The following is a 13,914-nucleotide window of genomic DNA, read 5'->3' as shown; positions in this document are numbered from 1 at the left end:
CTGCCAATACCAGCCTGACAGTCCAACCAATGAAGCTTCCCCCCATTACTGCACCGCCAAGCATTGGAATTCTGCCTATGGATTTAGGAGCGGCTTTTCCCCACGCAGAAAACAAGGGTCCCCGTGTTGCTCCCCAAATCCGCAGCAAATAGAGCGACGCCTTTTCCGATCGCTGCCAATGCAGCTGCTTCCAGGTGCGAGGAGAGCTTTGGCTCCGCCCCCGCCATTGTGGTTCCCCCCCCCCACAAAAAAATCTCTCACCTCTCAGTGGTTCCCTCCCTCTGCCGCTCTGCGATTGGCTCATTGGAGCGAGGGAGGCGGGATTTTCCTTTTTTAGGGGGGGGAGGGGGGGAAAGAGCCGCCTCTTCGATCTTCGCCGGCTGAGGCCACGCCCTCCCGCGTTCTGATTGACCGAGGCGGGTTCGGAGCGGTGACATCCGGGCACTCTGGGGGGGGAGGCGAGGTAAGGAGGAGGTGTCGGCGGCGCGGACGAGGGAGTGGCGGACCGGAGAGGGAACCGCCCAAGTCTGCCGGAGGGCTGCTGCGCCTCCCCTTGCATTCTGGCAGGTGAGCAAACACCTTTCATTGCCCCCCTTCTCTTCTTCCCGCCCCCCCTCCGTTAAGAAGCACGGCGAAGGGGTTCAGGGTTCAGCCTTTCCCAGTGCAAGATCCCTTCCTGCCTTTGCAATGCTTTCTCCCCATGAGAGATATAAATAATAAAACTACTGCTATTCTCCTCCTCCTCCTCCTCCTTTCCTCCACCCGATAGCCTCTTCTTTCCCCTTTCCGCCCCCCGAGGTCCAAAAGCCTCGAAATGCACGCACCCCCTATAATATCTCCCCTTCTCTCCGCCCTCCCCTCCTCCCACGGCATGGCGGAAGGCAGCCCCTCCTTTTCTATTCCATAATATTCCCTGTTCTTCCTTAGTGACACCTCCAACCCCAACTCTCCCCACCGCCCGTTTCTGATGGATCCTTATCGCAGCTGGTTTGTAGGGAGATGGGGAGGGGCAGCCCTTTTCTCTTCCCCTCTATCCCATAAATGCCTCTATTCCCATTTACTTTCCGGTGGAGAGGTTGTGATGGGCTAAGATGCTCTCTTTGGCATCTTTCCCTTTCCCCCATTTGCAGCATTCCACCACATGTCGGGTGGGGGCATAATGTCTTTGCTCTGACCACCCCATAATGTCCCCCTTCCTCGCTTATCCCAGACCCAGCTGGCATTTTCCCCTAGCCCGCCCCCCATCGTTTTTCTCTGTCCCATGAAATTAAAAAGAATGGCAGCTGCCATTGTCCGTTTGCCTTCCACGCGCCATTCCCTGCTGTCTGTAAAGGAAGTGGTCCTTCCCACCTGTCTCCCCCTCAATATCCTGGGTGACAATGGAGAACCTTCACAGGCCTGTGTGTTGATCTCCTTTTGCTTTGTGCAAGCAGCTAAGGATGCTTATCCTGTGGGATAGTGTGTATCCAATGTTGGGTTCCTGGTTTTCTGAAATAAGGAATAATCCCATTCAGGGATAAGATATTTGTTACTCCTTTCATCTTCTAATCCCCCACCCTTTGGCTCTTGATTTGGAAATCACTGTACTGTTGGCTTATCTTAATATATTTTGCCTAGGTGACTAAGTCAACTACCTGAGGTGGTGTGGGAAAATAAACCACATTGGGTAGCTGATATCTCTAAGTAACCTTGGCACATGCCAATATATTTGAAATATAGTTCTTCTTTCTGTTCATCAAGGACCCTGAGTCGGAGAACTATAAAACGGTTAAATGCGTTTAGAACACATAACGTGAGCAGCATATTTTTTAAAAAACAAAGCCTCTTAGTATCACTAACACCCTCTGTCTGGCACTGCTTTTTAGGCTGGTCTGGAAGCTGTGACTGATACAAAATGCAGCCACTTGGCTACTTACTGGGAAATATTACAGTACATATTATACTACTCTTAAAGGAGTTATACTGCCTGCCACTAAGCTACTGGGTCATGTTCGATATTTTGGTACAGACCTAGAAAGCCCTAAATATCTTGGGACCAGGATACCTTTCTCCCTGTTTTCCTACACCAGGAGTGAGGAACTGGATTAAGCCCCCCACAACCTTGATAAGTGAGTGGAGCTACCCCCTGCCAAACTTCAAAGGGGTTGTGGTAATTACCAATTACTGTGACCTTACCTGCTGCACACCTGAAATCACTTACAATGTCAAGTGTGTGATAGGAGGGTGTGGTTTGGGGGTGGGAATCACCCTGGGACCAAATTGTGACCCATTCTGGGCCTAATTAGGCTTGTGGGCTGGAGCTTCCCCACCTCTGCACCAGTTGATCATTACGATCAACTGATGATTCCCTCCTGGTTGCATCACATCCTATGGAAGTGCAGTAAACAGTCATAGTGGAAGGACTTTTCCTGAGGTGATTCCTGCGCTGTGGGACTACCTTTCCCTTGGCAAACACACACATCAGTTATCTTCAGGTGTCCTTTTAAAAACACAGATCTGTTTCTGTATATCAAATTTATTTATCAAAGTAATATCATGCCCATCTTCCTGAAGGACCCCAGGACTGCCAATGTCTCCTTTAAACGTTTTTAATGTCTGCGGCCTTTGCTGGTGCCTTATCATTTTAACTGTGCCCTAGTCTTACAATTTCACACACACACACACACAAACGCCTCGCTGCCCCATATTATAATGTTTTTATACCTATTTGGACATTGCTGTACATGGCCTCCAGAATTGATGAGGCAGGCCGTATAGCAGTATTTTTAATAAACAAATATTAATCAGTAAACAAATAATGCTCACTGTAAAAGCAATACTTTCACCGTGTGTCAGAAGCTGTGCAATGAAGGAGCTGAATGAGATTATTCCTGGAAGCTGCGTGCCAACACCTCAAAGCCGGCCAGAGAGGCTGGGGCGGCAACTCAGCCAAATGGGCGGGGCACAAATAATACAATTATTATTATTAATATTATTTTTATTTTAACTGCCTGCCATATCTCATGCGGTGGAGAAGGTGGATGGTAGATGGTGCCCCTTGCTAAGGAGGGCGGTGGTCCTTCCTTAAACACGTCTGGCCTTTGCCGACAGGAGCCCACAGACCATGGCGGAGCCACCGATCGAAGATGACGGCGAGGAAGCGGCTCGGGCCCAAGCCAAGCCGGAGCCGGCTTACCAGGCCACGGTGGCAGCCAAGAACCTGGCCATCTTGAAGGCGCGCTCCTTCGACGTCACCTTTGAGGTGGGGGACGAGTATGAGGTCATCGAGACGATTGGCACCGGCGCTTACGGCGTGGTGAGCTCGGCACGCCGCAAGGACACAGGTAAGGGAGGGAGGAAAGCGCCAGGGCTGGATGGAAGCTGAGAGGATGCCGTTGTTCGCGCAGAGATGGGGCCCGCGCAAATGGATGGATGCGAGTGAATCTCTCCACAAGGGCCATGTTCTCCCTTCACTGTTGGAGGCAGTCTGCCCCTGAATACCAGTTCCTGGGAATCCCAAGTGGGAAAAATGCTCTTGTGCTCAGGGTCTGGTTCTCTAGACACCTGGTTGTCCACTGTCTGACTGGGGTAAGCCTTTGGCCTTACCCGGTAAGGCCAGATTGCGTCCCCCAGCTGACTATTGAGGCTGATTGGCTGCTCTGCACTGTGATGCCCCAGGGATTTCTCTCTCTCTGGCTCGACTCATTGGAGCCTGGCAGGGAATAAAAACAGAGTTTGGGTGGTGGTGGTATGGCACCCATTGACGCTAAAAACTGAACTGTGACTGTACCCCTTGTGATCATACCCCACACACCGCTTTCTTCTTGGTATGTTATCAACTCAGTAAATTGCATAGCTGTATCCTATCGTGTGGCATCAGATTAGGACCTGGGAGAGATCAGGGTTCAAATTCCCACTCAGCCATGAAGCTCACTGGGTGACCTTGGGGCAGTCTCTGCCTCTTAGCCTGTCCTCCCCCAATATTTAACAGCAACAAAGCTATCTTGAGTTACACAAAATATAATTTCTTCCCCCCCCCCCCGCCCTTCTGAGGAAACTGATAGATCATAACAGTGAAACAAGATTTTTAGCCGGCAACTCGTCAAGGTTGTTAGGTAGTTATTTTTGGTATTCGGAGTTATTTGTAAGTTTGTTAAGTTATTATTTACTTTGGATTAGTTTATAACTTTTTGAAGTGTTTTTTGAGCATTTCTGCTCTCGGATACATTGTTTAAGTATTACTATATAAATACACGCTCATCTCGTTACAGGGATCTTTCACGGTGTGGATTTTTTCTTGTTTTTTGACCTACCTCACAGGGCTGTTGTTGGGATTAAATGAGAAGGGGGAGATCCATGTACACCGCCTTGAGCTACTTTTGCGAGGGAATGTGGCATAGAAATGCAATGAAGAAGTATTTCTTCGTTTACAATTGTGACAGCTTACTACGTTTAAACTAATTTTTCTTTATTTTTTCTGTAATGTGTTATTGAAAATATTTTTTTTTTAAAAAGGGGAAAAAAATCAAAGGACCCCCCCAAAAGAGAGCAGTTCTCAATTCTTGACATGCCATTTGTGAACAAGACAATCACATGTCAAAGTAAATGGGCTGCCCCTTAACATCTGATTTGGCTCAGGGTGTTTGATGTGAAGCAGATGGAGCTGGTTTTAAACCTTGGTAGGAGATACCAGTTGCATTGAGCCTAGCTTAGCTTTCCTCACAGGGTTGTTGTGAGGGGGAGAAATACCATAATTCACTCCAGGGGAAGGAGGGAAAGACCAGGTGAGTGACGCGTCTGGATGCTTGAGATGTATCCCTTTCTGATTTAATGCTCCAGTCACAGGTAGGTAGCCGTGTTCGTCTGCCATAGTCAAAACAAAATAAAAAATAAAAATAAAAATCCTTCCAGTAGCACCTTAGAGACCAACTAAGTTTGTTCTTGGTATGCATGCACACGAAAGCTCATACCAAGAACAAACTTAGTTGGTCTCTAAGGTGCTACTGGAAGTAATTTTAATGATTTAATTTAATTTAATTTTTTAATTTAAATTAATTTTGATTTAATGCTATGAACCTGTTTCCCCTGCTCTTCCCTTGCCAGGCCAGCAGGTGGCGATCAAGAAAATCCCCAACGCTTTCGATGTGGTGATGAACGCCAAGCGCACTTTGCGCGAACTGAAGATCCTCAAACATTTCAAGCATGACAACATCATCGCCATCAAGGACATCCTTAAGCCCTCTGTGCCTTATGCGGAATTCAAATCTGTGTAAGTGCTATTCTTTCCCTGGATAAAGGGGGGCCCTTAAAAAAAATAAATCTCAGTCCTCCCTCCCCCCCAGTATCCTCATTAATATATCCATTAATATGGACTAGGCTGAAATGGCAAAATTAACTGCCAAATCAAGAGGGCATAATGATGAAGTGTTTAAGGAAGAATGGAGACCACTGATCTATCAAATTATCACCCATATATGAAGTCGCTGGCAGGATCTGAAATATAAGCAGTAGATTATTGAAAGATTTAATGGCAGCGTGGTTTAGACGATACAAATAGATGTGCTACAAAACAGCTAGTAAAAATGAATAAAAAAACAAACACCGGGAAAGAAGGGGCGGGAAGTTAAGAAGAAACTTTGTTTTTTTTAAAAAAGTGTATGACTTAATAAAAATCATATGAAAAGGAATTTTGGATATAACGGAAGAGGTAAAGGATTTGGATTATCATAAAATATGCGGGAGGAAAGGATTAATAATAGGACCACAAAGGGGAGGATGGAAGTCCAGGAGATTGCTTGGAATCTTGTTTTTATGATTTACGTTTGATATATCTCTGTAAAATTTTAATTTGAAAAACCAAATAAATAAATTTAAAAAATGATATGAAGAGAGAGAGAGTGTGTGAGAGTGTGTGTGAGAGAGACAGAGACTGGCCAAAAGGCCCCCAGTGAATTTTGTGGTGGGACAATATTCAGGTTCTCTCCTTGACTGACCACGCCTGCTCTTCCCTTGGCCAGGTACGTTGTGCTGGACCTGATGGAGAGTGACCTGCACCAGATCATCCACTCCTCTCAGCCCCTCACCTTGGAGCATGTACGCTACTTCCTCTACCAGCTTCTCCGGGGCCTCAAGTACATCCACTCGGCCAATGTCATCCACCGGGACCTGAAGCCCAGCAACCTCCTGATCAACGAGAACTGCGAGCTCAAGATCGGTGACTTTGGCATGGCCCGCGGCCTCTGCACCAAGCCCGACGAGTACAAGTACTTCATGACTGAGTACGTGGCCACGCGCTGGTACCGGGCCCCGGAGCTGATGCTCTCCCTCCACGAGTACACCGAAGCCATAGACATGTGGTCGGTCGGGTGCATCTTCGCCGAGATGCTGGGGCGGAAGCAGCTGTTCCCGGGGAAGAACTACATCCACCAGCTGCAGCTGATCATCACGGTCCTGGGGACCCCTCCGGCCAAAGTGGTCCACTCCATCGGGGCCGACCGCGTGCGCGCCTACGTCCAGAGCCTGCCGTCACGCCAGCCGGTGCCTTGGGAGAGCCTCTACCAGAACGCTGACCGCAAGGCCTTGGCCTTGCTCTCCAAGATGCTGCGCTTCGACCCCCGCGAGCGGATCTCCGTGGTGGAGGCGCTGAACTACCCCTTCCTGGCCAAGTACCACGACCCGGACGATGAGCCCGACTGCGTCCCGGCTTTCGACTTCGACTTTGACAAGCGGGTGCTCACCAAGGAGCAGATCAAGGAGGCCATTGTGGCCGAGATCAACGACTTCCACGAGCGCCGGGAGGGCATTCGGCGGCAGATCAGCTTCAAGCCGGCGCTGAAGCAGGCGGTCGTTGGCGGTGGTGGCCAGGCGTTGCTCCTCTGCTGCCGCGATGTTGACATGCCCAGCGCTGGCTCGCCTCGGGCCGGAGACGGAGACTACGCCATGGCGTCTCCCGGACCCTACTTGCTGACGGAGACGATTGACCTCACCTCTCCGTCGGTGCCGTCGGGCGTCGTGCAGCCGGAGGTGAAGGCTGAAGAGGGCGCTCCGGCCGCCATTCCGCCTAAGCGGGAAGGCGCTATCTCGGACGACACCAAGGCTGCCCTCCGGGCGGCCATTTTAACGTCGGCTCTCCGGCATAAGGCGAGAGGTAAGGGTTTGGAGCAAAGGAAGCTGATGTATATCAAGCCACACCATTGGTCCATCTAGGTCAGAATTAGCTTCGTTGATTGGCAGTGGCTCTGCAGGGTTTCTGACAAGACATTTGCAGCCCTGCCTGGAGATGCTGGGAATTGAACCTGGGACCCTCTGCATGCAAGGCAGCTGCTTTACCTCGGTGCTATGGCCATTTCCCAAGGGTTTCAAGGAAGCAGTTTGGTGCAAGGTAGCAGTGAGAGGCGATGATGATGATGATGATGATGATGATGATGATGATGATGATAATAATAATAATTTATTTGTACTTTCCTGATTTCCCCAGTAACTCTGGGCGGCTTCCAGCAGATTAAAAACAGAATAAAACATCAAACATTAAAAACTTCCCTAAAGAGGGCTGCCTTCAGATGTCTTTTAAAAGTCAGATAGTTGTTTATTTCCTTGACATCTGATGGGAGGGTGTTCCACAGGGTGGGCGCCACTACTGAGAAGGCCCTCTGCCTGGTTCCCTGTAATCTCACTTCTTTCAGTGAGGGAACGGCCAGAAGGCCCTTGGAGCTGGACCTTAGTGTCTGGGCTGAACGCTGGGGGTGGAGACGCTCCTTCAGGTATACTGGGCCAAGGCCGTTTAGGGCTTTAAAGGTCAGCACCAACACTTTGAATTGTGCTTGAAAACGTACTGGGAGCCAATGTAGGTCTTTCAGGACCGGTGTTATGTGGTCTCGGCCGCTCCCAGTCACCACTCTAGCTGCCGCATTCTGGATTAGTTGTAGTTTCCGGGTCACCTTCAAAGGTACCCCTCAATGGACTGCAGGATTCGGCCACTCTAGTTGGGGCTGATGGAACTTGTAGTCCAACAACACCTGGAAGACTACACAGTCCCCATTCCTGATCTAGTCTGTCATCCACCATGTTTCCACCAGGCTTAGCCAGATGTTTCTGGGGAAACCCCAAGATGAAAACCAGATCTTAACATTTGGGGGGAAATGTTCCCCTATGAGAGCGGAGTCTTCCCAATTGTCCTGGGAGGCAGAGAAAGGGAGAGGCAGATGGGCAGCAGGACCATCTAAGGCACTCTTCCCCTGCTTAACACTCTCCAGATGTTGTGGACTGCAGCTCCTGTCATGAAGGGAAGGGTAGGCTAGGTGATCTGTGGGATATTTCCAAAGATGTGCCCTGTATGAAGTGATTCCTGCGGAGCTGGACTAATGGTGGAATTCACAAATTTAGTGATTTTCCACAAGCAGAAGCCTCCTAGCATGGAAAGTTAGCTCAGTTGGTTACAGTTTGGTGCTGATAATGCCAAGGTTGTGGGTTCGATTCCCATTCAGGCCACCTGCATATTCTTGCATTGCAGGGGGTTGGACTAGATGACCCTCGGTGTTCCCTTCCAAATCTGGAATTCTATGATACGCAGGTGAAACTGAATCGCTGACCGTAGACGTAGCGGCTGCATAACGCAGGGCAACAGTAAAGGCTGGGTGTTTATCCACTTCCCCCACAATCTCTCCCTTTCTTCCGTAGATACGCCCTCTACGTTGCCCGAGACGCCCGATATCCGCAGACCGGTCACGGCAAAGGAGCGCCAACGTGAGCGTGAGGAGAAGCGCAAGCGGCGCCAGGAGCGAGCCAAGGAGCGTGAGAAGCAGAAGAAGGAGAAGGAGCGGGAGCGGAAGGGAATGCTGACCGAGAACGACCGGAACCTTCTGGAAAGGTGGACCAAGATGGTTGACCGTACCCAGAACAAGCCTCTCCAGAACGGGTCCGCCATCCCGCTTCAGGCGAACGCAGCCGCCCACATCCTGCCTCAGGCCCCTCCTGCCAACTCCTTGCCGCCCCCCGCCAGCCACGTCCCCACGACCCCTTCCGGCAGCACGCCTGCCGACTTCCTCGCCTTCCCGGACAAGAGGGTGCCTGGCTTGGGTGGGCCCAAGCTGACTCTCGTGTCTGTGGGGGCGGAGCTGGCCCCCGTCCAGGGCTCCGGCGCCAACGTGGTCCACTTCTTCCCAGCGCAGACCGCACCCTTCTTGGTCACTGCCCCGGCGTGTCCAAAAGCCGCCCCCCCAAAACCGGAGTGCCTCCTCGGCGTCAAGTACACTTCCGGGCAGATCTTCCCAGGCCCTTATGGCGTGGCGGCCCTCAACTCCTGGAGCGGCGTCTCCCAGGCACCTGAAAACTGGGCCGTGGCCGGGCAGCTGCCGGGGACTCAGCCGGAGCTGGCGCCCCCTAGCGGTACTCTTCTGGAACAAGCTGTGAGCTACGGACCCAGGGCCGGCGCGGAGCAGCCCCTGTACCTGGCCGAGGTGGGGGGCAAGCCTGAGCTGCCGCCGCAGGGTTTGGTTGGGGACGAAGTCGGGGGACCTGCCCAGCCCCACATGGCCCCGGGACTGCCGTCAGAGCCTCCGGATATCAACGTGGTGACACAGCAGTTGTCTAAATCCCAGGTGATGCCTTTTTCTGTATGCTGAAGGGGAAGAAATGGGGGGTGGGGTACCCTTTTCGTTTTTGGTGCTTGGAGAAGCTGGGGGTCTCTTGCCCAGGTGGTCGTGGCCACCTGACATTTTTCCAGGCAGCCCCTCAAGAGCTCATTTTATCCATGCCAGTTGCCCTCTCGCTGCTGCACTAACTAAATTCTCTCTCTCTTTTGTTTATTAATTTTTTTATTAGTAAATTTTCTGTGTTACAATTTAGAATATTCATTTAAACAACCTTAAAATACCAATGACTTCCCTTCTTCTCTTTCCGTGGTTCATTTTGCATAGCATAAATCCCTGCATATTTTATATAAACTGCTAAAGCATTCTGTATTCCATTATTACTTCAATCAAAACTTACCAACACTGTTGAATTGATCTTAATGCTGCCAACGTTTTGCACTCACAATTCTCTATAGCCTAGATCAGGGGTCAGCAAGGTTTATCTTGCCTGGGCTGCATTGGTCCTGCAAAGATCCCTCCATGGGCCGGATTACGCACGTGCCTGTGATATTCTGCCCCTGCGCATACACGATTTTCGGCGCCTCTGAAGCGAGTCCCCACACCGTGCCAGTTTAGCGCAGCACGCAAGCGGGCAGCTCGGTTCGGGGGTGGCTTGTGGGCCGGTCAAACAACCTCCGTGGGCCACTTCCGGCCCATGGGCCTTAGGTTGCTGACCCCTGGCCTAGATCCATAAAACACTGGTGTTGACTAAATTAATTGTATTTAGTATTAATAGTATTTAATAGCCTCAGCTAACTTTCCCTATTGATTTCAATGGATCTTAAGCACAACTAAATTATCTGGATTTGGACCCTGGTTTATATGGTTGTTTTTTTATCCATTCTGTGTTTTTTTATATTGTAGTTTTATGTTGCGAACTGCCCTGAGATTTACAGGTGTAGGGCGGTATACCAATGTGATGAAAATAAAATAAAAATATTGCCGGCTCTCTCTACATAGCCTGGCAGAGGGGACTGTGGATGGTATTCAGCTAAAGTTTACTCAGAGCAGACCTATTTGAAATTAGTGGACTTAACTTACTCATGCTTGTCGCTAATTTCAGTGGGTGTACTCTGCTTAAAATTGACTACTGCCATGTATGTTGTCCACTGATCTCTGCTGGTTCCTGACGACGACCTGCGATACGCTGATCTCTGCACAAGGAATGAATCCACTGTTTTCTTGATTCCAGGTGGAAGATCTCTTGCCTCCTGTTTTCTCTGGCACCCCAAAAGGCAGTGGAGCTGGCTACGGGGTTGGATTTGACCTGGAAGAATTTCTGAACCAATCTTTCGACATGGTTGGGGAGAACAGAGAGAGGTAAGAGTTGCTTGTAAGCGGAACAGAGTTATGTGCCATTTGCTCACACATGTTCACTAGCATGCTCACAACCTATTCCCTCAAGACCGGGGAGCTGTGGGGGTGTGGCCACAGATTGGTCGGCTACCATTGGCTTACCTGCTCTGACATCACTGAGGACCAGGCAGCTGAGAGCTTAAAGCGAAGGGACCTTTAGCTTTGGAATTCTAAGATCAGCGGATAACTCTCTGGTATAAATTAAAGCTTAGCAGTCTTGTCACTTGTGAGCTTTGGAATGATACATTATTAGTCACTTCAGACTTTTTTTCCTAGCTACAGACAGACAGTGCTTATTGCTTACACATTCCAGTATTCCGGACTTCCTCTGCAGATAGAAATGTCTGCTCTCAGCATCTCCTTCTCTGACCAAAATCGGTGCAACTTGCCTCATTTGGATCCGTAGGATAGTAACCTGAAATATATGGATTTTGCCCAGTATCCTGCCCCTGCGTTCTTTCCTTACCAGCGGTTAACAAAGTGCGACTTCTCTAGAGGAAGAAAAGGAAGTGTTTTTTGCTCTCTAGAGCCTTCCTGTTGATGGGATTCCCCTCCTGCAAAAGCTAGTACAGTACAGGCCCTGGGATCTGCCCTGTGTCTTCAGCTGTGAAGACAGATTCGTTCTGCTTCTCTGCAGCCCCAACCAGTAAATCAGGGATGATGGGAGCTTTAGTCAAATGACACCTAAAGGACTGCAAATTCCCCTTCCCTCATATAGAGGGTGCTCCAACGCATAAACAGTGGTACTTCTGGTTAAGAATTTAATTCGTTCTGGAGGTCCGTTCTTAACCTGAGGTACCACTTTATCTAATGGGGCCTCCCACTGCTGCCGTGCTGTCGGAGCACGATTTCTGTTCTCATCCTGAAGCAAAGTTCTTAACCCGAGGTACTATTTCAGGGTTAGCGGAATCTGTAACCTGAAGCGTCTGTAACCCGAGGTACCACTGTAGAGATTCCAAACTTTTAAAGAGGCAATCGAAGGAAAAGGGATGGCGCCTTGACTATTCAGGTGCTCTAAATTGGTGGGCCCCAAGCTTTTTACTCCATGGACCACTTGAAAATTGCTGAGGGTCTTGGTGGACCTCTTAACGATTTTCCTGCCGGTTGTAGCAATTGCAATGCACCAGGCTAGCTAGTGTATGGTTTTTTTTAAATTGCATATTTACATACAGATCAAAGTTTGGGAAGCCCTGATCTTAATTTAGTCTCTGGGTGTTTTTGGACTACAGATCCCATCGTCCTTTACCAGTGTTCAGGGGCGATGGGAGTTGTAGTCCAGCAACATTATTATTACTTTTTTGCAGGCGCAAGGTTGAAGAAAACTGTCCTAGAGCAGGATCTCCCAAACATGGGTCTCCAGCTGTTTTTGGACTCCCTGACCACTGGTCTTTCCAGTTAGGGATGGAGACCCAAGTTTGAGAAACCCTGTCCTACAGCATCTCCCAAGTGCCAAAAAGGGCTGTGCTCCAGGCACCCCAAAGAGGGCGCTACACTGCACAGGGCCACACTGTTTTGTATCTCCTCCTTCCTGCATGAAAAGCCAGACTTTTTCTTTCACCCACAGCATTGTGCAAAATGGTACACTTTTGGTCAGCTGCCTTGTGTGGCGGAATAAGGCCTGGTTCATCATGGGTTAACCTATCACTCCCATGTTAGGTAGGTGTTCCCTGGGAGGCGGAGCTACCTGACATTCTAAAAGGAGGGGGAACAACCTTGAAAGGCAGTTGGGGGTTTGGTAGTTGGGTGTGGAGGTTTAGAAAGAGAAACTGCGAGGTTAGGCTTTGGGGAATGGGTGGAAAGGTCATTACCATTGCTAACGGGATGCAGGAAAGATTATAACTGAGCTGAATTATATAAGAAGATTTGTACCAGTAACAACTCAAGACATCCATGTTTTCACGTTACCTTAATAAAGTTAAAAGTGTTTAAACGTTCGCTGACTGTGGCAGTGCGTCAGTGCCTCAAGAGGTGTGGCTGAGGGGAAAAGCACTAGAGGTTTCCTGAGGAAAAGGGGACGGGTGGCTTAATTCCCTAACACACAGAGGACTGGGCAGGGAAGCCAAAGGTGCCACGCAGTTGCCTAAAGTGAAGGCAAGCTGCAGTTGTTTGGGAACCCAGGGCGGGAGATCCCAAAGGTGGCAAGAGTAGTTTTGAACGTGAAGCACTGAGGTACCCCAGAGACAACTCCCATATAACCACTGAAGGATTCATCCTAGTTGGCAGGGAAACTTAGGGAGTGTCTCTGTTGGGGAAGTATTCAAAGGGGAGGGAATAGGATCCCTCACACCTTGTCTTGTCCTTCGCCCGTTGTCTTGTCCTTCACCTGTTCCCCTCTTTCCTCCTCCTGCCTTAGTCAAGGCGACTCTGCCCCGCTCTCGGCCTCCCTCCTCGCCGACTGGCTGGAAGTCCATCGCATGAACCCCGCCGACATGGAATCCCTCCAGCAGGAGCTGCAGCTGGGCTCTCCCATGATCCTCTCTGACATTCCAGACCTGCAGGACGCGTGAAAAAGCTGCCTCTCCCTTCCGCTGTCTTCCTCCTGTTCTGTTTTGGCCGGGTGCGAAAAAGTCTGAGCCCCGCTTGGGTGTTCTTCACGGCCTTCCTGGCGACTCCGGCTGGGAACGTCACCGCAGTGCCTACCCTTTTCCTTCCTTCCTTCCTTCCTTTTTTTTAAACCACCAGCTGGGTTGAGCTGGTGTTTGGACTTTCCACAAAAAAGGTCTGTTGGTGGCCCAGGGAACACCCCTGTCCATCCTGTGCGGGTGTGTTGCAGGATGCAGGAATGAAAGCTGTTCAGGTAACAGCCTCAGCCGACAACACTAAAAGGTGGATCCATTACCTGTTGCCTTTGGGACAGGTGCTGAGGGAACGCCTTCCTGACCCCTCACTGTGTTTTCCTTTTGCCTCACGGCCTGAGAACCGGGACACCTCTCTCCTCACACTTCGGAAA

At 50.0% G+C, this 13,914-nt stretch overlaps 1 protein-coding gene across 1 annotated transcript; it reads left to right on the top strand.

Annotated features, from left to right (window-relative positions):
* Positions 1–457: 457 nt before the first annotated feature.
* Positions 458–13,914, top strand: MAPK7 (mitogen-activated protein kinase 7). Its single transcript, XM_033169384.1, has 7 exons — positions 458–567; positions 3,091–3,323; positions 5,083–5,248; positions 5,997–7,126; positions 8,656–9,575; positions 10,801–10,928; positions 13,318–13,914. The coding sequence occupies exons 2-7, from the start codon at positions 3,104–3,106 to the stop codon at positions 13,469–13,471; spliced, it is 2,718 nt and encodes a 905-aa protein (XP_033025275.1). The 5' UTR covers positions 458–567; positions 3,091–3,103; the 3' UTR covers positions 13,472–13,914.

Source organism: Lacerta agilis, chromosome 14 (assembly GCF_009819535.1).
Source record: "Lacerta agilis isolate rLacAgi1 chromosome 14, rLacAgi1.pri, whole genome shotgun sequence".
In the NCBI taxonomy this organism is placed as follows: Eukaryota; Metazoa; Chordata; class Lepidosauria; order Squamata; family Lacertidae; genus Lacerta; species Lacerta agilis.
Note: the sequence above shows the minus strand (reverse complement) of the source record. Positions and strands in the feature narration are given on the sequence as shown.

Excerpts from the sequence above, each read along its gene's own strand:
- MAPK7 (XM_033169384.1), top strand. The coding sequence starts at position 3,104 with ATGGCGGAGCCACCGATCGAAGATGACGGCGAGGAAGCGGCTCGGGCC. Across the intron at positions 3,324-5,082 it reads GGCACGCCGCAAGGACACAG|GCCAGCAGGTGGCGATCAAG; the intron begins GTAAGGGAGGGA and ends TTCCCTTGCCAG. Across the intron at positions 7,127-8,655 it reads TCTCCGGCATAAGGCGAGAG|ATACGCCCTCTACGTTGCCC; the intron begins GTAAGGGTTTGG and ends TTTCTTCCGTAG.